General features: G+C 43.1%; 1 protein-coding gene and 1 non-coding gene across 10 annotated transcripts in view; one reads left to right on the forward strand and one right to left on the reverse strand.

Annotated features, from left to right (window-relative positions):
• The window catches only part of LTBP2 (latent transforming growth factor beta binding protein 2), a 259,813-nt gene that overhangs the window by 122,900 nt on the left and 110,503 nt on the right, over positions 1-26,410 (forward strand). For 8 of the 9 annotated variants that reach the window (XM_053276860.1, XM_053276887.1, XM_053276867.1 and 5 more), the window contains 2 exons: positions 23,318-23,496; positions 25,632-25,802. In XM_053276860.1, the coding sequence (XP_053132835.1) occupies positions 23,318-23,496; positions 25,632-25,802 (350 nt within the window). Of the gene's footprint in view, positions 1-3,364; positions 3,435-23,317; positions 23,497-25,631; positions 25,803-26,410 lie in introns of those variants that run through there. The other variant, XM_053276931.1, reaches the window with a different exon arrangement.
• Positions 25,157-25,226, reverse strand: TRNAG-UCC (transfer RNA glycine (anticodon UCC)). Its single transcript has one exon. It is a non-coding gene; the product is annotated as a tRNA-Gly (tRNA).

Consider the following 26,410-nt stretch of genomic DNA (forward strand, 5'->3'; position numbering starts at 1 on the left):
AGCTTTCCTGTTTCTGTTTGTCTTTTTAATGGTGGGTTCTTTTTTAAAAAAAATATTTTTGCTGTTTTATGGTTTTTCCTGTTTCACTGATTTTAAGGTTTTAGATGTAACTTTTATGGAATATTATTGTATTTTAACTTTTGTAATCCACCTTGAAGTGCATTATGAAAGGTGGTATAAAAATTGAACAATACATAAATCTATGAGAAGACCATCTGGTGGGAATAGTTCTTTGATTTGGAATAGGCAAAGATGTGTTCTCCTACTTGCTATGTTTTCTTTATTTGATATGTTGGCCGAATTCAGACATCTAGAGAAACCAGAGGTCCCTTCATGACTGGTTTCCCAAACTGCATGTCCGAATTGGTGAAACCAGAGTTAAGGGTGAGAAGGGACCCGCGGTTTGCCTTCCCCAACTCCACTCTGAACCTTCAGTCTGAGTGGAGTTTCTGCACCCTTACCTATGGCTCTGCAGTGCCAGTGTCACATCTGAATGTTGGCACCATAGTTTGGGCCCCATGGAACCGGAGTTGAGGAAGAAAGTTCCTCCCTCACTCCTGCCCAATTGGCTGTGCAGGCTGTCCTCATGTTAAGAAGGAAGCCTGCACAACCAGCTCCCTCACTTCTCTGCAGTCTCGCTGACTGCAGAGAGGGCCCTCTCCCGAACATCTGAAAGTGGACAGGAGAGCGAGGGGAGAGGGGCTCAGAACCGCCGGTCAATTGGGCCCACGGTTCTGCATTACTTGTGAAGGCAGCTGATAAGTACTTTGATAAGTACTTTGAAAGACAGATCCGTCCATCTGTGTGAGGAAATGTATTTTGGAACTGCTTCTGTACTTCTGCTGCTTTGAATCATGACCCTTTACTCATTTCTCCCAATAAATTCTTGTTGGACTTAATGACTTTTAGAGATTATAGCAAGAGAACTTCAGTTTAGAAGGAGAACTAAAGGACTCCTGGAGAAATGGGTAAGGAGGTGCATAGTGACTGCATCATCTCCTGTTGCATTTGAGCCGCTAAAATGAACTGCAGGTTAACAGCTGACAATTCTAGAGTATGGATCTGAGCAATTTCAGGGCATTGCCATGTATTCCTATCATTTTTTAAAAGCGGAATAGTAAAATAGTAACATCATATATTATAGTTACAACAAGATGAAGCTGGATGCCGTTCCCAAGTTAAAAAAAATATTTATAAAAAGAGGTTATCTACCAAGGCAAGTAAGTATTTTTGGCCGTCCCATTCCTGTCTGAGTGGAGCTGATGAGAGAAATGTCTGGTGCTTTAGTGTTCCCAGCTACTATCATTACAGGCAAAGAGAAAAACATCAGGTTTGTATTTCTGAGGTGTGGAATGTGTTAAGGCCTATTTTGCTGGGTAGTCTTGTAGTTCTCTGTGTTGTGGTTGACTTGGTCTCTGGTGGTTGTAAAATATAACTGATTCACCTTTGTTGTCTCATGTAATGGAGAGAGATAGGCCGCTTGCTCCAATATCTTGTATTACAAATGATATCTTACTAACTCTTCTTTTTTGTGGTATTTGTGGGCTGTGTGGTGTAAGAAACTCCTGTGTTGTTGTTGAGAGACATCTCCCTGCGGCTCAAAAAAAAAAAAAAAAGACCCATACATGTTCTGCCCAGCCATTAAATGACCACTTCATAAATTGGAGAGGGAAAGCTTCTGGGCTCTGGTTAGTTTGGGACTTTCCAAGCCTGACTACTTACGTCTGTCCCTGTAGGTTTGGATGCTGGTCTGGTGTCCATTCTTCTCTAGTGATTCAGTGGAAAATTACATAAGAGAAGGAAGTGAATCACTGGCTTATGGTTTCAGTGGCTTTGAATAAGAAGGGCCGCTGGCCAAAGGGGAAAGCAGATGGATAGGATAGATACTAAAAGGGCTTTTGGGAGTTTTAAGATGTAATAAAACCTCTGTGGCTGGTTGTCAGAAGATGACCATGATTTAATTCCTTCTCTAGAAGCTGCTCACCTTCTCCACAGACCAATGATGCCTGAATGGAATTACCAGCACTTTAGTAGTGTGCAACTGTGAAAGTTCAGTAGTTGCTTGTAGCTATTGTAGTTTCTTGTAGCTGTTGAAAGGCAGTCCCTCAGCAAGTAGGACCATGTGGATGTGTGGGGTGATAACAACAATACTATTTGTGTACTTTCTGTCACTTACTTGCCTCATAAAAGATGATGGTGGAGAGATGGACAAAAGCTCCATCTGTCCAGCATCTTCTGAGGTGCTCAACATGTGTTCTGTATCCTGTAGTCCTGTGAAACAATGAGAAGTAAATCTGTATTGCGAAGACCTGGTATAGTGTAATGTATGGAGTGTTTATTATTTTATTTATTTATTTGATTTATATACCGCCCTTCCAAAGGTGGCTCAGGGCGGTTTACATTAAATTTTTTTTAAAAAACATAACAATTAAAATAAAAACCCAATTAAAAGCAGATTAAAATTACAATTAAAACTAGGTAACATTAAATCTAAATATCATTAAAAGCCAGGCTTAAAAGATGGGTCTTTAAGGCTCTCCTGTAGGCCTCCAACGAAGATAATCCTCTTATATTCACGGGGTGTGCATTCTACAATCCAGGGGTGACAACAGAGAAGGCCCTACCCCAGTTTGGCACCAGATGAACCAGTAGCACCCGAAAATGGACCTCCTAATGATCTCAATGAGCAGTGGGGATCTTGTAGAGAACGGCGTTCCCTCAGGTATTCAGGGCTTTAAAGGTAATAACCAGTACTTTGTGCTTTGCCTGGAAACATATCGGCAGCCAGTGCAACTGTTTGAGAACAGGCATAATGTGGTCTCTCCGAGATACCTCTGAGACCAATCTGGCTGATGCATTTTGAACGGAAGTTTCCAAACTACGTACAAAGGCAGCCCTACATAGAGTGCATTGCAGCAGGTTGAACTAGAATTGGAGAGATTCACATTCAAATTCCTTCTTGGCCATTAAGCTCACTGTGTAAGCTTGGGTCATCACTCTCTCTCAGCTTAACCTATCTTACAGGATTGTTGAGAAGATACATTGGGCAGGTGCGTAACAATGATAGGGCAAGGGGAGACAGTTGTCTGGGGGCCCCACTGCCTGGAGGGGCACCCCAGGGGCACCTCATGTGACTCCCCATTGCCCCCTGCCCAGCCCCATAGCCTCTCAGCCACTTGCCCTCTTCTCCGTCTCTCCTGCTTGTTCTGCTGGCCGCAATCGAAGCAGCAGGCAAGCTGCAAAGAGCTCCTTTTCTCCCGCCTCTCAGCTGATCGGCGGGTGGGCGGGGCTTCCACGGAGGCCTCCGTGTAGGCCACAGTGAAGCCTGGACTCGAGTAGGGCCCAAGCAAGCCAGGAAGGAGGAGGCAGCCAGAGTGTTCTCTGCAGCAGAAGACCCCTTGCTGCCCTGCTTAACCCAGACCAGCATTTGCCAGGTAGAGTGTGAACTCCTTTTTGTGGTTACCTTTCCCGCCCCCCCCCCCATATAGGGATCTGCTTGCCATAGGGCTTGGATATGGGGGGGGGAGGGACCGAGAAGTCTCTGAATATTTATTTTGAAACAGCTTGGAAAATTTGCTGACTTAAAAAAAACTATCTAAAAAGTCCTATAAGTGGCTTGTTTCATGGCAGAAAATTGCAAAAACTTCTGGAACAGTATTTTATTAATTTTATTTATTCATTCATTCATTTATAAATGCACTTATGTTCAAGTTGTTTTGCAACCCAGAAGGTCTGAGTGAGAACTGTGAAGCACGTGTGGTGCTTTTATTTTATTTTTCTTGTGTGTGAACTGCTCCCCAATAACTTGCAGGGACTTCAGGGTAAATCTGGCCAACATGTGAATGCAGCACCTCCATTCCAGAGGAGATGTGTCTTAAAGGGCTTTAAAAGCCTCCTGTGAAAAACCTCCTGCAATCAAACTTGACTGAATTTGTTCAGAATTCTGGGAAAACAAACATAGGTTCACCCTGCATGGTTGAAAGTCTCCTTTGCTAATCTGCAGCGAGGGGCCCATTTTAATAATTCATCTTTCTAGTGTGTTCTAGGCATTAAAAGTAATAAAAATGTATAGTACTCAATGTATATCACTATATATTGTGATGTGTGTGTGTGTGTGTGTTCAGTGAAATGTATTTGCAGGCAGCATACTTATTTTGGAATATCAGACTTAAATCCTTGGGGGCCTGGGGTGTGCGGAGGCCCCGGACTTTGGGGGGGGGCCCATTTTAAAATCTTGTCTCTGGGCCCACTCCAACCTTGCTACGCCCCTGACATTGGGAGTAAACTGAATCATATACAGCACCTTGAGTTCCATGGAGGGAGCTATAAATGTAATTAATAACAGTAAATGACATCAATATCCAGGTGTTGTTCACTTCTGGCCCAAAGATATATTCATGTCTACGGGTCTGTTATGAGCATATGAAACTGCCTTATACTGAGTCAGACTACTGGTCCATCTAGTCCAGTACTGTCTACTTTGAATGGCTCTCCTAGATCTCAGGCAGGAGATCCCAGCCTTGCTCCCTAAGATATATGTGTTTGTACATGCCAGGACAAATCTGGGACCTTTTACAGGCAACATATGTCCTCTGCCATCAAGCTCTAGCCCCTTTACACTTGACCCTGGAAACGAATCAAGTGAAACCTGCCTCACATTATATTCCATCTACCTCCTCTCCTAGTTCTTCAAGATAAAAAGTAGCTTTCTATAGACTTTTCACGAAAGCACATAGGATTCACGGTTGTGGTTTTTGCATGGCTCCATGAGTTTCCTCATCTTTTGGATGCTTTCTTGTGCACATGCAGTGAATGTGCATGGAGTCCTTGCCACACTCGGCTCACAGTAGCTCTTTCTGGGGTTAAAATTAGGGAGCAGATGTGTACTGTAAGGCCTCCAGTCATTTGCTGTTCTGTGTGAGGCTTCCAAAATATCATGCTCACCCCTATGTGGCCTCCATCTTTGTCACCCAGCTAGTTCTATTAGAAACACATGAGGCTGAACTCAAGGCATTGGTGGAGTAGTGGGGAAGTAGAATGAAAGGTGTGGCAGAGATGACATTGTGCAGAGATTATGGGTGTGGCTGTCCTCTGAATCGATGAGTTCACTAGATTGGATGCCATCTTTACTGCCTACAGAATGTCTGAATCTTTCAGACAAGTTCCTCATGATTCCTGTGGGAGCCCAATGGTGGGTGGTACAATAAAGTCTAGGAAAGAATGATGGGAACATTAGAAGCATAAGGAAAATAGTATTTTTGTACTGCATGTAAAGTAAAAATAAACAGCTGAAGGAGATATTCAAAGAAGAATACAGGCTTGTTAGGCCAGGGAAGTGATTCCTCAATACCACTTTGATTTGCTCTTCCTCCTTAACTGTTTGTGTCACTTCTAGTTGCTGTTAACTATTTGAAATTTAATTTGTCTGATAATCTTTTGAGAACTAGCAATGTGAGACAAAATTTGTATAGTTCCTTTCTTCTCCTGCAATAAATCTAGCCTAGATTCTATTAGGGTTCAGTAGTACTATGAAATGGAGATTCCAGATAAGTGCATAGTATATTCTGAAACAAATGTTGATCATACCAACAGTGCCAGGTAGCACAAAATTACCTCAGTGTATATAGTGCTGTGTACTACAGTGTGTAGTACCCTCAGCGGGGGTTAGCTTCTTGTAGACAAGTTTGTTGAGAAGAGGTCTGTCAGTTACTTACTATACACTCCATGGTAAAAATAATCTTCTGGTTACCAGATGCTGAGGCAAAAATCAGAGCTTGGATATATTCTTTATGCCCTGCTTGAATAGGTTTTCCAGACACATCTGGCTGGCCACTGTTTGGTACGGAGTACTTAGCTGATTTGATTCAGCAAGATAATTCATATGTATGTACAGTGAAGGCAACAGGGGTAAAGCAGCAGTGCAAAACAACAGCCCACGTGTTCCTGTATTTCTGCAGAGCAGTGAAGTCTGCTTTATAGCCCATTTTTGTGTGAACATGCAGACATAATAAAGTCAGGTCCAACATGCTGTCTTCACCAATACCAGAAGGAAATCTATTTCCTCTGCCTATTAAAATCTGCTAATTTGTGGTAGGGATGTAATAGCCAGTGTGATTTTAGGAATCAAATGTCAGGGAATGGAGTGCAGTACTACTTCTAATGCTAATGGACAGCATTTGAAGTGGGAGTGGGGGAGCTACAATAAGAACATAAGAAAAGCCCTGCTGGATCAGGCCCAAGGCCTGTCTAGTCCAGCATCCTGTTTCAGACGTCTCTGGGGAGCCCACAGCCAAAAACTGAGGGCATGGCCTCTCTCCTACTGCTACTCCCCTGCAACTGGTGTTTAGAAGCATCTTGCCTCTGAGGCTAGAGGTGGCCTACAGCCCTCAGGCTAGTAGCCGTTGATAGACCTGTCCTCCATGAATGTGTCTAATCTCCTTTTAAAGCCATCCAAGCTGTTGGCTGTCACTACATTGTGTGGAAGAGAATTCCATAGGTTGATTATGTGTTGTGAGGAAAAGTACTTCCTTGTGTCAGTCCTACTTGGCAATCAGTTTCATGGTATGACCCCTGGTTCTAGTGTTATGACAGAGGGAGAAAATTTTCTCGCTATCCACTTTCTCCACATCATGCATGATTTTATAGACCTCTATCATGTCTCCATGCAGTCGCCTTTTTCTAAACTAAATAGCCCCAGGTGTTGTAGCCTTGCCTCATAAGAAAGCTGCTCTAGGCCCCTGATCATCTTCGTTGCCCTCTTCTACACCTTTTCTAGTTCTACAATCACTTTCTTAAGATAGACGGGAGCCAGCGTGGTGTAGTGGTTAGAGTGCTGGACTAGGACCGGGGAGACCCAAGTTCAAATCCCCATTCAGCCATGATACTAGCTGGGTGACTCTGGGCCAGTCACTTCTTTCTCAGCCTAACTTCACAGGGTTGTTGTGAAAGAGAAACTCAAGTATGTAGTACACCGCTCTGGGCTCCTTGGAGGAAGAGTAGGATATAAATGTAAAATAATAATAATAATAATAATAATAATAATAATAATAATAATAATAATAATAATAATGGGAACAGCCTATATTCTGCGATGATATCTATAACAACTGACAATACAATTCAGCCATCCCAGGTCCTTGGGAAGGACTCGATGTCTGGATAAAACAAACCAGTCAATAACACCTGTCTGACTGTGTAAACAAGAAATAATAATAATATGGTGACCAGAATGCATACAGTACTCCAAATGTGGCAGCACCATAGTTTTGTATAATAGCATTATAATATTAGCAGTTTTATTTTCAATCCCCTTCCTAATGATCCCTAGAATGGAATTGGCCCTTTTGACAGCTGCCGCACATTGAATCGACCCTTTCAATGAGCTGTCCACCATGACCCCACAAGACCGCTCTCCTGAGCAGTCACTGACAGCTCAGACCCCATCAGCGTACATGTGAAGTTTGGAGTCAAATGTCAGTATATGGAGTGAAGTACTACTTCTAATGCTAATGGACAGTATTTGAAGCTGGAGTGGGGGGAAGCTGTCTTCTGTTGTCAGTTATCAGTGCTCAGCCATGAACAGTCCAGTGCTGGATCCAGTAATCTTGTACTTTGCTTTTAGTCTTAGCAGTTCTGTTCATATGTGATATTGCACAATGGGGTTTTAACCAGAAAATAGTTCTGGTACATAAGCAGATCTTTTTTATGTTCAAATATTTTTAGAATCTTCACATTTTTTTAAAATGCAAGACTACCATAAGGTTACCAAGCAACAAACTAGTCAAAAAGAGAGCCCCTTATTTGGGAAAAACAGTGAGTTGGATCATAACTAGCATTTGTGCAAATGGAGCAGTAATGCACTGGAGGGGCAGGGTATAAATATGCCCCCATGTGACCTTGCAAGGCTCTCCCCATCCTTCCTGCACCCCTGCAGGACGTCACAAGCCTCCGCTGTGCAGGGAGAGTAGAACTTGGGAGACAAGGAATACAGCGGCGGCGGCAGCACTACTGTCGCCTCTGGCCTGCTAAATGGTGCTGCTGGTGAGACAGGCATTAGAAGTGGTGAGCCAACAGAGCTACAGAGTTTGCTATCTGCACAGATCCACCACCTGAGGCTGCTGCTTCCCCATGACTCATTAGGGGCTGGTTCTGAGAGGGTTCCCCATTCAGCGTAATAGAACCCTGTCCCCCAGTTCAGTGTGTGTACAGGCAATGTACGAGGCAGTCAGAGGAAGGGAAGTCTCTGTGTGTCTCCCACATCAGTGTTTAATCCTCTGCTTTGTCAAGGAATGCAAGCTGTGGAGTTCCTGTAACTTAACCAAGTAAAGGTAGAGTGCTGGATAGGAATATGGGAAGAATACACACATCTCAGTCTCCAGACTGTCTTTTGCCATGCATGTGCATGCACTCACATGCATTTCTAGACGGAGAGAAAATGGGGCTTTATTATGTGCTATAAAGATTCCTGTGCTCTGGCACTGCTCTGTAAATGCATTCATTGCATTTTGTTCATACCAACATTATCAGCAAGGTTATACTTGGAAAAACCTGCTCTGCCTGTTTGAAGCAGAAGCTGACTGTGCTGCGTGCTGATTGGCTATGACCTGTGTCATAAGGAACCTCCTCCCCAGTTTAACATTTTAAAAAAAAAATTGTTTTTTTAAAATAAGATGAAAAATTAACCTTTCACTGAATGAACAGAAATACCGCCCTTCAAAAAACAAAAAGAGTGGACAACCCAGTTGAATCATGTGAGGGAGGTGCCAGACAGGCCACCAATGGTTGGTATGCTGGTTAGTACATCTTCCAAATTCAGTGTGAAGAGGAGGAAAGCTGGGCTCAGTCACTGAAGAACATGCAATTTTGAAGTACATGTAAACACACTCTTAATTTCCCCTAAAGAAAAAAATTTGAAATTGAAATGTGTTTGGATTCAGCTTGGCATAATTCATTAAAGTAGTTTTGGCTCCTCTTGGTTTCACATATTTTGCTTCCTTTACACATCACACATGTATTTCTGGGTCACTGGTGAAGGCTATACTCAGCACATTAATTCTTGCGTCAGAGCCAATGTAGTATAATGGCACGGATGTTTGGTTTGGATGTTGGAAACACATGTTCAGATCCCTGCTTATGGTGGTCTTAGGCATCCTGCTTATAAATCAGCCAAATGTCCCTTTGTGAGATTCCCAGTTGTTTTAGTTAGCAAAATCTAAAGATCCACTATTTTACTCTTTTGTTGATGACTAATGAAAATCAGATGAGAATCACTCATAACTGGAGATGCGATTTTTCTTGGGTCCATTGTACAGGAGGAAAGGGTTAAATATCTAAGAGAACGTCTTTTTCATTATGAGCCCCACTGCCCATTGAGGTCATCAGGAGAGATCCGTCTCCAGTTGCTGCCAGCTTGGCTGGTGGCCACACGGGGACGGGCTTTCTCGGTTGCTGCCCCAAGACTGTGGAATGCGTTCCCTACTGAGATACAATCCTCCCCATCTCTGACAATTTTTAGATTTGAAAACCCACCTCTTCACCCAAGCCTTTTCCGTTCTTTATAATTTTAAGGTTTTAATTTGTGGATGATTTTTAAATTTTTAAATTGTTTTAAGATTTTGTAGATATTTTAACTTGTTTTATACTATTAACCTCCCAGAGACGAAAGTTTGGGGCAGTGTACAAATGTAATAGATAAATAAATAAATAAATATCCCCTTCCCATTTGTTAATTACTGAATTTGCATTCCCACCCTACAGCTGCATTTTAACTGATAAAAAGCTAAACACGCAGGGCCAAACTGCATATTTAATATATAATATTAAATAATATATGATATAATATATAGATATTTGAGGTGATCTGGAATCCTTTACAGTATGGGTTCTGTGTCTGTACAGTAGTCCTTGTGGAAGGATTTGATAGCTCCCCAGAGTGCTCTGTAGTGTTCTTCCTGTGGCGGGATGCTCCTGTCTTCTGATAAACATAATCATTGTTTGCTCTGCTTAGGGGAAGACCACATTGTCTATTCTTGCAAAATTTGCCTATCTTTCCCTAAACAAACCAGAAAGAGTAGAGAACTGCATTTGAAGACTGCATTGTATGAAGAACTTTTGTGCCCTCCAACTCCGATGCCATGGTCCCCATTACTGTTGACATCGATTTCGCCCAGTCATTGGCACTCAAAGTTGACATCAGAATGGAGGCATTCTCCAGATAGAACCTCCCATACAGTACTCACTGAATCAGAGTGCTTTAAGGATGTTTTCAAGAAACCGCATGATGAATCGAGAGAGGGCTACCACAAGCACCATAAGAAGTGCAAATATCAGGACGGAGATTCTTCATCCCATTCTGCATCCAAACATCAAAAGATTTTGATGTCATCAGCAGCCATGATATCATTGACCTTGGGTGCTACCCATCCTTCAATGCTGGTGGCTTTGCGGCGGGGCGGGGGGATAGCTAGTCCTGCCATCACCTGCTCCACCACCAATTCCAGCCTTAACATCTTAGGAATTAATTCTGTCAGAACAGGAATGGACTCCTTCACCTTCAGTGGTTCAAGCCACAACACCAGAGGCCTCTAGATCATAGTCATCTTCTCCGGAGCTTCCTTCATATCTCTCCTAGTCAACCTCGGGACTGATACCAACCTTGACACCGTTACTGGCACCAGCACCAATATCAACATTGGCACCAATGCTGAAACCAAACTTTTTTTTTACCCTCAGTATCAACAGTTGTGATGCTGTCGCATATTATTCCTACATCAACCTTGGAGACAGTTTTTCAAACTACTAATGTGCTCACTTCAGACTTTGCTGTTGATTTTTCCTTGACACTGTTGATATTGAAGGATTTTCCTATTCTACAGGATATTGACTCCATCCTAGGCTGTTCCCACACAACCCCTTCAGGCTCTACTTTCAAGGGGTTTTCATTACATGGTCTTGATACTGAAGAAGACATAGGGTCTGGTACACTGCCTGTTCCCATTCCAAATACATCTTCCGCTTCTCCAGTGAGGGTAACTCTTTCTTCCATTCCATCCTATCATCCATACTACCCATGGAAAGCAAGGTATCATTTCCTGGGCCCCAGTTACTCCTCCTTCAGAAGAATAATGGATTACTGGAGTTCTCCAGGAGCTCTTGCCCCTGGTTATGTCAGGAGATTAGTGAGAGTCAGAGACCCTCTCTATATGCCCTCCCTTATTACTACAGACTCTGGAAATTAAGGAAACTCAAATCTACTTCCACTTCCCAAGATAGGGCTCTTGCTAAGGACCCAAGCAGGTCTCTCAAAAAGCCATCAAATCCATCTCCTCCCCGACAACCTTCACAAGAAAAGTCTAGAGAACATGCACACCCTGAGTCTCCAGAAGTACAGATCATTCCTCTTCTGACCCCTCAGGATAATCCCACAGCTCCTGAGAAAGAAAAACCGAATGATGAATACACTTCCACCTCTGATTCAGATGATGCTTCTATACAACCTGAAAATCATCTGACCCCTCACTCGACGAGACAGTACCTAGTCAACATTCTGACTCTCCCACTGAGGAAGAGTCCTACTGCATTCAGGTGGCAGAAATGGTGAAGCCCAACCCCCTAGGTTAAGTACCCAGTTTATGATTTCATGTCTTTTTCAACAAGTTCTCAACCAACAGTTTTTCCTGTACTCCCAGTTTTAGTGAACTCTGCCAAATCATCATGGGATGCTCCATCTTCTTCAATCTCAAACTCTAAATGACTCAAATTTCTACAAAGAAGAGGAGTGCTCTTTTCTTTTCAAGCATCCTCCACCTAACTCTCTAGTGGTAGATTGTGCCATGGGAAGTAGATCTGGGAGAGAACACTCTGCACCCATAGCGAAGAAGGGTAGGAAATTGGACTCTATGGGTCGTAAGTTTTAATCCTCCTCCTGCCTGTCATTAGAATAGCTAATTATAGTATGGCCAAATATCTTATTTCTTGAATAACTTGAGTCAAAGTTTAAGGACGTACTCCTTAAATCTGCAGATGTTACCCATCAGCATTTGCGTATGGCCAAACACCTTACAAAAACTGAGTCCCACACACTCGTGGGTGCTATATCTTTACAGCACCATGCCTGATTACATTCCTCTTCACTCCAACCTGACATGGGGGACAAAATAGAAAACCTACAGTTTGGCTTATTCAGCAACTAGATGGATGACACAATGGAAAAGATGAAAAGGTCAAAGTTCGCAGCAAAAACCTTCACATCTTCTACCCCTCAATCATATGCTCAAAAGTATAGGATATACGTCAGATAAAAGTTTCAGTTTAGTAAGTCAGACTGTAAGGATTATAGAAGGTCCTTCCAATTCAGCCAGAGAAGGCCCTATACTCAAAAGAACAAGCAAGAATATTTATTTACTTACTTACTTACTTACTTATTTAATTTCTATACCGCTCTTCCAAAAATGGCTCAGGGCAGTTTACACAGAGAAATAATAAATAAATAAGATGGATCCCTGTCCCCAAAGGGCTCACAATCTGAAAAGAAACATAAGATAGACACCAGCAACAGTCACTAGAGGTACTGTGCTGGGGGTGGATAGGGTCAGTTACTCTCCCCCTGCTAAATAAAGAGAATCACCACGTTAAAAGGTGCCTCTTTGCCAAGTTAGCAGGGGAATAGGGAATAGAAGCTAAGCAGAAGGACCAGTCAAAACAGAACCTGTGACCCCTTTTCCATTCTGTCCTCTGTTCCTTCACACCCTTCCGATATCAGACTAGCCCCTTTTACTTCAGCCTGGCCTTGCATTAATTACATCTGACTCCTGGGTATTAAGTATCATCTCCACTAGATACGCAACCGAATTCACTCCCCTTATTTCCGGGGATGAAATATACCCACTTGTCTCCTGCCTTATAAAAAGATATAAAAGGGCCTCCTGGAAAAGGGTATGATAGAGCTTGCTCACAAGAAAGATCTAAAGAAAGGTTTTTTATTCCAGATATTTTCAGGTTCCAAAAAGAGATGGAAGTTTTCACTCCATTTTGGACTTAGGTGGCCTCAACGAATTCATTCAGCCAAGGAAGTTTTGTATGATAACTTTTCAAGGCATTCTCCCTCTTTTGGCAGAAGAGGAATGTCTAGTTACCTTGGACCTAAAAGTTATTTATTTCCATTTTGCAATCAGACCAAGGCACAGAAAATGTCTTCCGTTCACTCTGGGCACCCAGGCCTACCAATACACCGTTCTACCATCCGGCCTCTCCACTGCATTGCAGAGTAATTACTTATCCTCTATAGGTAATTGAACAGGAAGTCAACTTTAACTGAGAAACAAGAGTTTGATATTTATTACAAACTAAACATAGGCTAAGAAAACAATAAACAGACTAACAGTCTCTTATGCAGAGAGGGAGAACCTCTCAGTTTGAATCCAAGGCAACAAGTGATGAGCAGACAAACTGTGACTCCACCCCCAAGCCAGTACATAGCTACATTCAAATAGCAAAGCATGCCCTGTACAAAAAACTGAGATAATGTCTGTAGCAAATCCCAATACACTGCACCCTGAGTCTTTACAAAGTGCATGAGTGCACTAGTTGCCCATCTTAGAACTCAAGGAATCTCCATTTTCCCATTTTCTGGATGATTTTATGATAACCTCAATAAACAGAGATATATTGTGTACCCAAATACAATACACCCTGACATTACTACAAGACCTGGGTCTCCAGGTCAAGTGGAAAAAAACAAACCTTCAACCTCAGAAATGGATTCTCTACACAGGAGTTGTGTTGGACATACAAATGAAAAGAGTCTCCCTTCCAGAGGAAGGAAGATTATTAATTGTACACTTGATCTTTGCATTTGGAACCAATTCAAGACAAAGGGCCGGAATTGTTCAAAGTCTTGCATAGCCACAGTTAAGTATGCCAGACTCGGTATGCGCTGTCTTTAAATGTGGTTTCTGTCGGTGTTCAAACTGAATGTGGATAGTCAACACAGATGGCTACTCATCCCACAGTCAGTTCTAAAGTTACCCAGATGGTGGGCCATCTTGGAAAACCTCACCGAGGGCATTCCCTTTCAGCCTCCTACACCCATAATAACGGTGACAACAGATGCCTCCCTCGAGGGCCGGGGATTGCATTGTTCGGGGCTCAAGGCACAAAGCCTATGGAATGCCAAACAGGTTACTCTCCATATAAATTATCTGGAACTACTTGCAGTATTTCTTGCCCTTGAGTTTTTTCTACCACTGATCAGGACTCATACAGTACAAGTCCTCCTAGACAGTATGACGGCGATTGCTTATATCATTCTCCAAGGAGGGACAGTCACCAGATCCCTGTGCAACTTAGCAATTCAACTCTGAGACTGGTATATTGCCCACAATGTCCTACCTCTAGCCCTCCACATAAGAGGAATGGACAACATCCTTGCGGATATCTTGAGCAGGCAGACAGATGCTCTTCAACAAAATGAATGGGAAATTGGACAATTCTCTTTGATGTATTTTGTCAATGGGGTACACCATAAGTGGACCTCTCTTGGCAACCACTGCCAACAAGAAGGGCAGACTGTACTGCTTCAGGGCAGGTCAGGGGAAAGGGTCACTGGGAGATACTTCCCAGATGCCATGGAAAGGTCACATGTTCTACCTGTTCCCTCCCTTCCCTCCACTGTTCAGCGTACTCAGCAAGATCCTACAAGACAAGGTGCATCATACTCACCCCATAGTGGCCCTGGCAACAATGGTTCCCTCACCCTACACCTCTCAAAGGGAAATCATTGTCACCTCCCATACCACTAAGACGTGCTGTTTCAGGCAAATGGTCAGGTCTTCCACCACAGCCTATGGTCCTTGAACTTGACCACGTGGAGGTTGAAACTTTAGATAACATCATGTTAAATGCAGTGGTGTAGTGAGGGTGCTCGCAGCCCCTGTTCAGCTTGCCACCAGCGGCTTCAGCCACGCCCTCTGCAACTGATGTCAGATGCCCCTGTGTCCGACACAGGATATGTGGCCACATTAGCAAATGGGGCCGTGCACCCTATTTACAAGTAAACTTCAGCCAGAGCTGTGGTTGCAACACGACAGGGATCACCTCTCCCTGCTTGCAAAGGCAGAGGGATGTGTTCCCAGCCAGACTGAAGCCAGCTGAAGCTTCTCAAAAATAGAACTGCGGAGACCAGTCTACATATTTTGATCAGAATGTGGAGGTTTCTTTTGCCATCTTCCATGTGGCAGCTGCTCCACACAGCAACCACCAACAGGCATGTCTATCCCAACTGACTTCTGTGTGGCAATTGCAACTTGTAGACTGGCTCATAGTGTGGTGATATTTTTTCTTTCACCACACTGTTGTTTTTTAGCTGCTTTCCGTTGCTAGATGGATCACTTTGCACAGTATGAAGGTGTTGCCAGGAGTGGACTGTGTTGTCTCAGAACACCCAGTGACAACTTTTTAAAAGCATACCACTTTGATTACATTCTAATTACCCATTAAAGAACCTGGCAAATGGGAAACTTCATACTTTTAACAACTTAGCCACCTACATTTCGAAATACATCGTTATTTAATGTATCAATTCTTTCTATTATATTTTTCAGGACAGCTTAGTTCTTGACAATGATTTCCTATTATTGCCTTAAGATATATTTTACTAGCATGACTCTTCTTAAAAAGTAATTGCTGTGGTTGCTACAGGAATGTTACATGACCACCAATGAAAAGATGATGCAGGGCTGAGTGCAAGTGAATGGAAACAGTGTGGGTGGAACAGAAGCTGAGCCATTCTGAATAAAAAGCTGGTGGAACAGCCAAATGGAATTCTCTCCTCTGAAGTTGGATGATAGATGTGGTTTCAGTAGTAAATGAATGATCCTCCATTCGTACCAACTGTATGTTAGAATCTTCATTTTGGTAGCCTGTGACTCCCAACATTATCAGCCTTATCCTACATCGATAGGAGAAGTAGCTGATAAAGCTTCTCTGATCTGGTTACACCAACAAGATATATATCCCTGGAAAGCAAAGGCAGCTAGGAGGTGTAAAAGAAGGCACAGTGATAGAGGTGAAGCTGTGCCAAGCCCTCCATTCATCTGAAAGGTGGAAGAGATTGTTCTGTACTAGATTCAGAACTTTAATTAGGCAGTCTGGAGCCAGTGACATCCTTCCAACAATCAGCTGAGAGAACCAGGGAAGACAGACAGAACCAGGGATGAGAGAACCAGGGAAGCCAGCGTGGCTAACAAGTATTTATTACATTACATTACATTACATTACATTACATTACATGTAGAGTCAGGGAAACTATAAAAGGGAAGAAAACTTCCTTCAGAAAATGGAAGTCCTGCCCAAATGAAGAGAACAGGAAGGAACGTAAACTCAAGAAAAATAAATGCAAGGAGACAATAAGGGATGCAAAAAGAGAGTTTGAGTAGCATATAGCTAGAAGTGTTAGGGGAATAACAAAAACTTATTTAAATATATCAGAAGTAGAAAACCTGCCAGGTTTTCTAAGAGGCAGATGGCCCCTTATGATGAGGGCATGAAAGGTATTATTAAGGAGGATAAGGAGATTGCAGAGAAGCTGATGATGATGAGGGCATGAAAGATGATGAGGGCATGAAAGGTATTATTAAGGAGGATAAGGAGATTGCAGAGAAGCTGAATGATTTCTTTGCATCTGTCTTCATGATGGAGGATACTGACCATATACCCTCTCCAGAATTTATCTTTTCTGGTTTAGCGGCTGAAGAACTGGGCCAATTTGAGGTAATAAGGGAAGATGTTTTAAATGGTCTTGAAAAACTAAAAATTAACAAATCACCAGACCCAGATGGCATCCACCCAAGAGTTCTGAAGGAACTCATAGGAACATAGGAAGCTGAGTCAGACCATGGGTCCATCTAGTTCAGTATTGTCTACAGACTGGCAGCAGATTCTCCACGGTTGTAGGCAGGAACCTCTCTCAGATCTGTCTTGGAGATGCTGCCAGGGAGGGAACTTGGAAACTAGATGCTCTTCCCAGAGTGGCTTCATCCCCAAGGGGAATATCTTACAGTGTTCACATTTCTAGTTTCCCATTCAAATGCAACCAGGGCAGACCCTGCTTAGATAAGGGGACAAGTCATGCTTACTACCACAAGACCAGATTTCCCAATTCAAATGTGAAATTGCCAATCTCCTAGCAAAAATATGTAACTCCTCCCTACAATCAGACTCTGTACCAGAGGACTGGAAAGTAGCCAACGAGACTCCGATTTTTGAAAGAGATCCGGGTGACGGGGGGATCCTGGAAATTACAGGCTGGTCAGCTTAACTTTGGTGCCAGGTAAATTGATGGAAAGAATACTTAAGGACAACATTGTTAAACATATAGAAGAACAGGCCTTGATGAAGGAGAACCAGCATGGCTTCTGTAAGGGCAAGTCTTTCCTCACTAACCTTTTGGAGTTCTTTGAGAGTCTCAAGAGGCATGTGGACAAAGGTGATCTGGTTGCCATAGTATACTCAGACTTCCAAAAAGCTTTTGGTAAAGTTCCCCACCAAAAGGCTCTCGAGTAAACTTAGCAGTCATGGAATAAGGGGACATGTTCATGTGTGGGTCGGTAACTGGTTGAAGGACAGGAAACAGAGTAGGAATAAATGGACAGTTTTCACAATGGAGGTAAGTGGAGTCCCCCAAGGATCAGTCTTGGGACCAGTGCTCTTTAATTTATTCATAAACGATCTAGAAGTTGTGGTGAGCAGCGAAATGGCAAATTTGCAGATGACACTAAACGATTTAGGGTAGTGAAATCCACAACAGATTGTGAGGAGCTCCAAAAAGACCTCTCCAAACTGGGGGAGTGGGCAACAAAATAGCAAATGTGGTTCAACATAAACAAGTGTGAAATGATGCACATTGGGGCAAAAAAACCCACAACTCAATACACATATGTGCTGATGGGATCTGAGCTGTCGGTGACTGACCAGGGGAGAGATCCTGGGGTCCTGGTGGACAGCTCATTGAAAGTGTCAACTCAGTGCATGACAGCTGTAAAAAAAGGCTAAAAGTTACCAAACAGTATATTGGAATGTATTTTAGATATATAAGAGATACCTTATGCTGCTTCACACCACAATTCAATATGGTCAGCTTCAATTTAGCAGCAAATCTTGAATCCAAATCCTCAGGATTTCACAAAGCTCTCTCCCAACTCTGCCACTTGATATTTTAAAAAGATTCTGAGAATGATGGGCTCTAGATAACTAAAGCCTTACTGTCTCAAAGGATCAGCTATTTTGATCTGTAGTTAATGCAATCCTCAGCAAATAAATATGTTTCTCAATGTTCTGGGGTAATATTCCTGATTTTTTAAATTAGTGAAGCAAAATACCCATACTTAGTTTTCTTAAATACAGACATGGCTGAACATTGGCCAGGTTCAATGTGCTCTGTTGCAGAGGAAGTAACAGGGGTTGCCCTTTGCTGGTCATCTCTTGCTGCAGAGAAATTACTTATCCTCTACAAGTAATTGTACAGGAAGCAACTTTAACTGAAGAACAAGAGTTTGGTATTTATTACTTACTTAAACGTAGGCTAAAAAAACAATAAACCAGCTAACAGTCTCTTATGCAGCGAGAGAGAGAACTTTTCCTTTTGAAATTCAAGATAGCAAGTGAGGAGGAGACTAACAAACACAGTGAGGCTATTCTCACAACCAGCAAAAATCAGGCTAGGAGAGCCTAGCTCGGTTTTTGCTGGTTGTGTAAATCGTGTAAACCACTAGGCTTGCAAGAGAGCCCAGTGGTTTACAAGCGGCTAACCCGCTTGAGCAGCTCTCCCCTTAGCCCAGGTTAACAGAGCGAGCGCTCCGCTAACCGGGGTTAATGGATTGTGTGCTGCCACAGCGCTGCTCCATGCCGTGGCAACTCACAAGGAGACCCCCGACCGGGAGGCTAAAAAGCAGCCTTCCGGCTCGGGGGTCTCTCCAGCATGCCCTGCACACTCATGCAGGGCATGCTGGAGCTTCCAGGGGCCGCGTGGCCCCCGATCCCCCCAGCCCCCGCCAGCTCTGTAATGGAGCCAGCAGTTGTGTGGGCAGCTGATCCAGCAGCCCAAGGGCTGCCTCCCTGAGGATCGTGAGACCCGCCTCAGTGACTTCACCCCCAAGCCAGTATACTGACACATTCAAACATATACAAGCATGTCTCACACAAAGAACTGAGACAATGTCCATGGCAAAATCCCAGCACATCTGTCCCTGTAAGACCAGCGAGACTGAATCTGTTCAACATGTTCTTTTACCTGTTTGTTCTGTTCAGATATTAGATGTAAGAAAACATCAAAATGAATTAATGTTATGTTTGTTACGGCAGTTCATTAACATGTAGTTGAGGCTTTTGCCAGTTTTTTCAATGAGTATAAGAGGGGAGGAAAGGATTGCACTTTTGTTACTCCTGCCATTTTCTGTACATTTGTTGTTTGGGCCGGTCTGTGACTGTAATAAACTAAACTCTAAATTCTTTAAAGCAAACCAAGGTGCTATGGATCAGTCTGCGATCTCATGCATGAAAAAATGTTTTGTACCAATGGACCTCGACTCATTGCTTATGTGGATGTGCTGTATGTTAAGCAGGAACATGAAGGGAATCTCACACAATTGGTGAGGTTTATGTATCTTGCATAAAACCTGCTTAATCTTGCTGGCTCCCTTAAGGCTTCTTTGGAGATCCCAGTATTAACTCCTAGTCATTTCGGAGGCTGCAAAATAGAGGGTGGGTCAGTGTGCTGTACTTACAAACAAAGCCGTCTGGAAGGCTTGGCACTGATCCCCAAAAAGAAAAATGGGAACCAACAGGGTGGAATGGGGTTGAAAAGCCTCAGGAAGAAAGAAGTTTAGAATTTGCTGAGTTAAAACAAGCTCTGCACTTTGAGAGTCTGTTTTGGTGACAACCAGCATGTGTTAGATGGACACTGAAGAGTTTGGCCTTGGGAATTGGGAGTGGCTGCTGCAAATGCCAAGCATTGTGAATAAGATTACCCAGAAAAGTTGCAAATTCACAAATGGGAATTAATTCTCTGTAAAGTTTCCTTCATTCATGTCTTGTAAGGGTTGTGTATTTCCTTGGCCAGGCTCCTTTCTCAACAGCATCTCTATCTTTGTCGATGCCAACAGCAGAAATGAGAATGTGTTTTTCCATTCTTTTGGAAGACAAGTGGGCTTCCAAGGGATCACTCATGTCTAGAGAAAGTTGAGAGCTTAGGGATTAGGGAAACAACAGGGCATTCCTTGTGAATATATTCTCATCTTGCACAGCTCTAACAATGATGGCTCTTATGCTCTAGGCCAGTTCACTTAACACTGCTTACATGACTGGCAGAATTTGGTTTTGTGGGGTTTTTTTTAGCCCAGATAAAACTCTTCTTAGAATGAGGCTTTTTGACGTTTGTGGCAATCATGGTGGTATGCCAAACTGGGATCTGCTTTGGGTATAAACGCCTCAAGATGACCCAAGAGAAATATAGTCTGGCTGTCTTACAAACTGTGTGCATTCTTAGGAGGGCATGGCCAGCATCAGGTTTGGTACAGCTGGCCACCTAACAAGACCTTTGTCCCTGCAGAGGACCCAGCACCAAAGTCTCCCTGTCACTGCTGGCCATCATTGCCACCTGCTTGTTTTTCCACCCTGTTGCCCAAAGGCAGGTGGCAGCAGTGAATGTTTTGTACCAATGGAGCAAGCTGCCGCTGCCACCTGCTTGCTCACTTCTTTGCTGTCAGTTCTCTCCCTAGCGAGTGAGAAGGCAGTGGCGATGATGATGAGGAGCTAGTAACAATGGGGGTAGAGAGGATGTAGGGAGTGCTCTTCACATAGGATATCTTGCCTGAGAGCGACCCAGCACCTGGAACTGCCGCTGTATGAGGGTCTGCTAGACTGATATTAGCATTCATACGGGGCTGAGGTCTGGCCTACCCATGCAGCAGACTGAATTGGTGATAGAGGGAACAGCACCCCTTGACTGTGCAAGTGGAGGGATGCAATTCTTGAATATTCCCCTACCCCACATTTTTAAAAAGCCACCCTCCCACAAGTAAAAAGGTACATCAAGGAGAAGGTTCTATGCTTAGCCTGCTCCATTCTCTGTCTGTTTTCTTCTTGCAAGGAACTTTTGAAGGAAGTGAACATTAAAAATGTGATTCCCCAGTTGTAGTTAAAAATGATATAATCTGTTCTCCATCACATAATTTTATCACCTATTGTCCACTAGCGGGCCGTACAATATGTTTAGGATGCAGCTCTGAAAACCAGTATGAAAAACCAGGCTGAATTGATTGGTATTGGGAGAAATGTGAGAAGGTCATTTACACATGTCTCAGAAGATGGAAGGTGATTTGAGATGGATAAGGTTCAAAGTCCTGTATATCAGAATGTAGGGTTAGGGTTCAAGAACAAAGTGTTTGCAGTTTTTTGTTTGCTTATTTCTGACTGGGCTGGTTCAGATATCACATGGGACCACAGTTAAAAGCCTGCATGATGTTCCTGATCCTTGAGAGTACATGCCCCCCTCTCCCCTGCCCATGTAAACTTCCAAGGAGTTCAATTTCTGATTTAGGTTAGAAACAAACCAAGATCAGGTGTTACATCTGAGCCAACCAATCTTAGTTTATTCTTTCTTAGTTCTCTAAAATGAACCTAGATTCGAACCCAACTTTTAAAATGGGTTTCAGATCTAGGCTTATTTTAGGTAAGTTGATTGGAATAAACCAGTATTGGTTGGTTTGGATATCATGGTCAGTCTTGGTTTGTTTCTAATCTAAATCAGAAGTAGATTTCCTTGGAGGCTTGCATAGTCAGGGAAGGGGCAGTGTGTACTCCTGAAGCTCAGCACATTGTATGGATCCAAGATTTAACCTTGGATCAATGTGGCATTTGAACTGGCCCACTGTGACTGAATGGCTAATATTGGTCTTAATGCCAAAGCATTCAAGGCAGTTGCCAGTCTGTGAAGACAATACTGAGCTAATAGACCAATGGTCTGACTCAGTATATGGCAGCTTTCTATGTTCCAATGTTCCTATCTTCCTCAAGTTTCTTCTTAGCTCTCTTTAGAGACAGAGAACCGCCGTGTGTGCGTGTATCCATTTTATGTAAATTGCTTTGAGCACTTTTGTTGAACAGCTGTATATAAATATTTATAGAGGCTATTCTCACGATTACAGAAAATCCGCTAGCCCGATTTTCTGCAGTCGTGAGAACCACCAAGCTTGGCTGCGAGCCCGGTGGTTCTAGAGTGGATACCCTGCTCAAGTACCTCTCCCCTAAAACCGGGTTTGCGAACCCAGTACCCCATGGGTTAGCATAGGGTGGTTAGCACCCTATGTGCTCTACACCACCACTCGCTCTGGGCCAACCTGGTGCCCCCCAAGTGCAGTTATGGGGCAGGAATTATGGAGGTCCATCATTCCCTATGGGGAAGAACTTTACAGATGTGCAAACTCCATTACATCTTTAAAAATCAGCCCTCTGCCCAATTCCTTTGAAATAATACTGGCAGCTTCCTTGCCCCCACTGGACACTACCACCCACCCTATTTTGCTCTGGGCCACCCCTTTCCCCCCAACATGAAGCTATACTTTTGCTGAAACCTCCATTCTTCCCTATGGGAAAAATTCTATACTTCAAAAATTCACCAAAAATCAGCCTTTTGCCCAATTCCTCTGAAATTTGGGTGGTAGTTTCCAACCATTTGGCACTACCACCCCCACCCACTAGTTTCCCCCTGGGGCCATTTTTTAAAATCAAAATGTTTCGGATTCAGATTTTGCAATTTTGCACAAAGAACAAAATGGGGGTGTTTCGGATTGGCTGATTTTGAACAAAGAACAAAATGGGGGTGTTTCGGATTCAGGCCAAAAACAAAACAGAAAAAAAACCAAAACGCACAACCCTAGTTTCGGGGCCTGAATACAAAATACTCCTCTGTTTAACAATATTCTCTCTGGCTACAGTCCCATTCAAAGAGGCTAAAGTTGCCTTAGGCCCAAACATAAAAAGTCAATCACTTAAATGGAAAGGAAACAACTTTTCTGTGGTTGGGATTCTCAACACCATTACAAGGAACAAAATGGGGGTGTTTCGGATTCAGGCCAAAAACAAAACAGAAAAAAAAACAACGCACAACCCTACCCGGCTCATAGATGTTGTAGTACTTCCAGGAGACAAGGAGCCAAATGGTGGTGAGCAGATGCAGAGGGCCTTTATTTCATAATCTGCTAAAAAGAACTGTTGGTACCAGAATCATTCAACACAAATATTAGCTCCAATTTCTCTTCCACAGGACTCAGAGCAGAAGTGGCTCTCTTGTTCCCTCTCAGCAACATGCAGGGTCCTCCCGCACAGTCCGACGCTATCCAGCTGCTCATAATGGTCAGCTAACATCCAATGCACTGCCCAATGGAAATGGATTTGAACAGAGCAATGCTGGGCCACATACTGAGCATGCGCTGTATCCCTGGGGTAAGGTCTGACTTTTTTGGTTTGGTTTTGTCTATAAAGAAAGACTTCTGGGAGTAGGCTGTATGAGATTGTTAGGAGGTGGCTTTGTAAGGTTGTAGTTGCTTTCAGACTCCATAGCCACAGACATCTGCCAGCAGTCTCTGAAGCTCTGCAATCCATGAATACGATTTCCACATTTAAGTGCTCATTCCTGTGGATCTCTTAGTTGCCTGAGACAAAGTCATACCAACACAGAATTAAGCCAGCTATTCTAAGTTAGGAAATATATTACCTTGTTGTCTTTCTGTTTGACCTGGCTTAGCTTCATCGTATTGGAAAATGAACCATCTTTTTATTCAATTTCTGTTCCCGCTAACTGAAGATACTGAACTGAATGTGGTACAAGGCAGTGCTTAATTTCTGCATAGAGAGTTTCTGGGGCTCAGGTCTGTCTGGAAGCTATGCCATCTTCCTTGGAAGCCTTGCCCCTTAATCCTAAATGTGTAGGGGCTAGAAAAGAAAAGGTACTTGTGTATGCCCAGAGGCATTTTTTTCACCACATTCCATGTTATAGGTTTCAACAGAGTTCAGTTGTTAGCTGTGACACAGATTAAGCTCTGATGCAAAGGCTGCGTCCATCAGCCCTGCCCACGTTACCTAGATATAACTCTAAACATGTTGCTTGGCCCTCTATATTTTGCTCTGTTTTGGTAAATAACAGCTATGGAGTGACCCAAATTGGGATCAATCTACCTTGGTAGAGGGCAAAGGGTTAAATTCCTCCCTCCTTGATCCTGAAACAGTTCCCCCTACCCCCATGGTTCTTCTTTATTGAAAATAAAACCCCAAGGGCGCAGGGCCAAACATGTTCAAAGTTGCATCTAGTTGGGCCCAGAAGAACCTTCCCTTTGGGCAGCACAATCCTGACTGCTTTCAATGGGACTTACTCCCTTGTGTGCATGGCTAGCTGCTTTATTGCAACAAACTGGCCTTTTTCTGCCTTTCCCAATCCAGTCCTCCTCTCCCTGCTGTGTCAACCTTTTCTCTCCCAATCAAGATACTTCTGCCCTCATAATTGTTCTTTCCACCATTCCTCTCCTTTCTACTAATTGGCCTGGCTCTGACTTCCTCTACCGCTTTTCTCAGCTGGAGGAGGAAAGGAGAAAGCTGGATCACAGCCATGTGCTCTACTGAGACATGGGGAGGGAGACATTATTATTTTGGATTATTATTACATCCAAGCATCTCCCTTCAGGGAAGCTTTCCCAATCTCCTCTCCTTACTTAGAAAAGGGGGTTGGGGGCAAGGAAAAAAAGGGGGAACAATTTTTAATATTTTAAAATACAGATACTTTTAAAATAATTTGAGACTTTTAATATTTTGTATACAGAAGTATACACACACACACACACACACAAAAACCTTTCATATTATGTTTTGTTATCTCCCTCCCTTTTTTAGTTCTTACTTGCTTAAGTCCTTGAGATGTATTCTGTTGGTTAACTATTTAATATAATCTACAAATACTGCTGTTCACATTTTAACAGTATGATTCCTGTCTGGAACATAAGAAGCTGCCATTATACCATGTCAGGCCATTGGCCCATCTAGCTCAGTATTGTCTACACTGATTGGCAGCGACTCCATAAGTTTTCAGGCAGGAGTCTCTCCCAGTCCTACTTGGAGATGCCAGGGATTGAACCTGGGACCTTTTGCATGGAAAGCAAATGCTCTATCACTGAGCTAGGGCCTCATCCCAACTTCATCTGTTCTACAATATTGTGAAAATGCTCCCTTAAAGCTCTTTAACACACACACACACACACACACACATACACACACACACACACAGACACCATGCAGGAAGTTATGTGATGGAAATACAAAGATTTGCCAGATAAACAAAACATCAAAAGGAATGTTGAAACAAAAGCTGTGACCAGAGGTGAAGGAATAGTTTAGTTGTCATGATAGGATTAAGAACAGATAAAGGGATGTGAGGTGCCATTACCACAGAAAGCCCGAGGGAACCATCAAATTATTGGAGACGGTTCAGAGGTTGTAGCCAGTCTAGGATATGATCCTTATATATGCATGCTCTAAAACAAGATGTCCAGAAATTTTTTTTTACACTATCTTGTCATTTTTCTTCGCAGGTGCCAACGTGACAGAAAAAATCAGGAAGATAAAGATCGTTTTCACTCCCACAATCTGTAAACAGACTTGCCGAAATGGTCGTTGCTACAATAGCTGTGAGAAAGGGGACACCACCACCTTGTACAGCCAGGGTGGACATGAACATGATCCCAAATCTGGCTTCCGTATCTGTGAGTCTTCCAAGATGTCTGACTCATTTCACAAGGTTTATTTATCTTCCTCTGTTTCTTTTGTTTGTGAGACTAACAATTCCCTACTGGCAGAGTTCAGAGCAGAAGGTCTATTACTCTCATTTTGCCTGAAAAAGCAACACTCTTCAATCAGACTGGACCTGCCCTCTCTCGGGCAAGAGGTCAATTACAGTTACCTTTCCCCTGCCCCTCCTGTCTTGCTCTGGATATAGAAGTCTCTGGCTTTCAGTCAGAGTCACTGACAGACACTGCAGCATTTCTTCATGTCAGAGCCAATTGCTTCTTTCATTGGTATTAGCTTTTGTGTCTGACTCCCAACACCTAATTTCTTCCCATTCTCTTCTTTCACTTCTGTAGTAACCAGAACAGTTGGCTGGAGCTTTTGTGCCATTTCCAGTGAATAAGGCAGCTGAAACCTTCCTTCTGATCTTGTTGATGCTGTAATAAAACCCTGCTCAAGGGCTTTGACCTTGTCTGGCAGTTCTATGGCAAATGATCTTGGACAGGCTCTCAGGATAGAAGAACCCATATATTATCTTACTGAATTGTATGATGGTGTTACATGTGAGGCTTAAATTGATTTTGGC

This window comes from Hemicordylus capensis, chromosome 1 (genome assembly GCF_027244095.1).
Source record: "Hemicordylus capensis ecotype Gifberg chromosome 1, rHemCap1.1.pri, whole genome shotgun sequence".
NCBI classification, from domain to species: Eukaryota; Metazoa; Chordata; class Lepidosauria; order Squamata; family Cordylidae; genus Hemicordylus; species Hemicordylus capensis.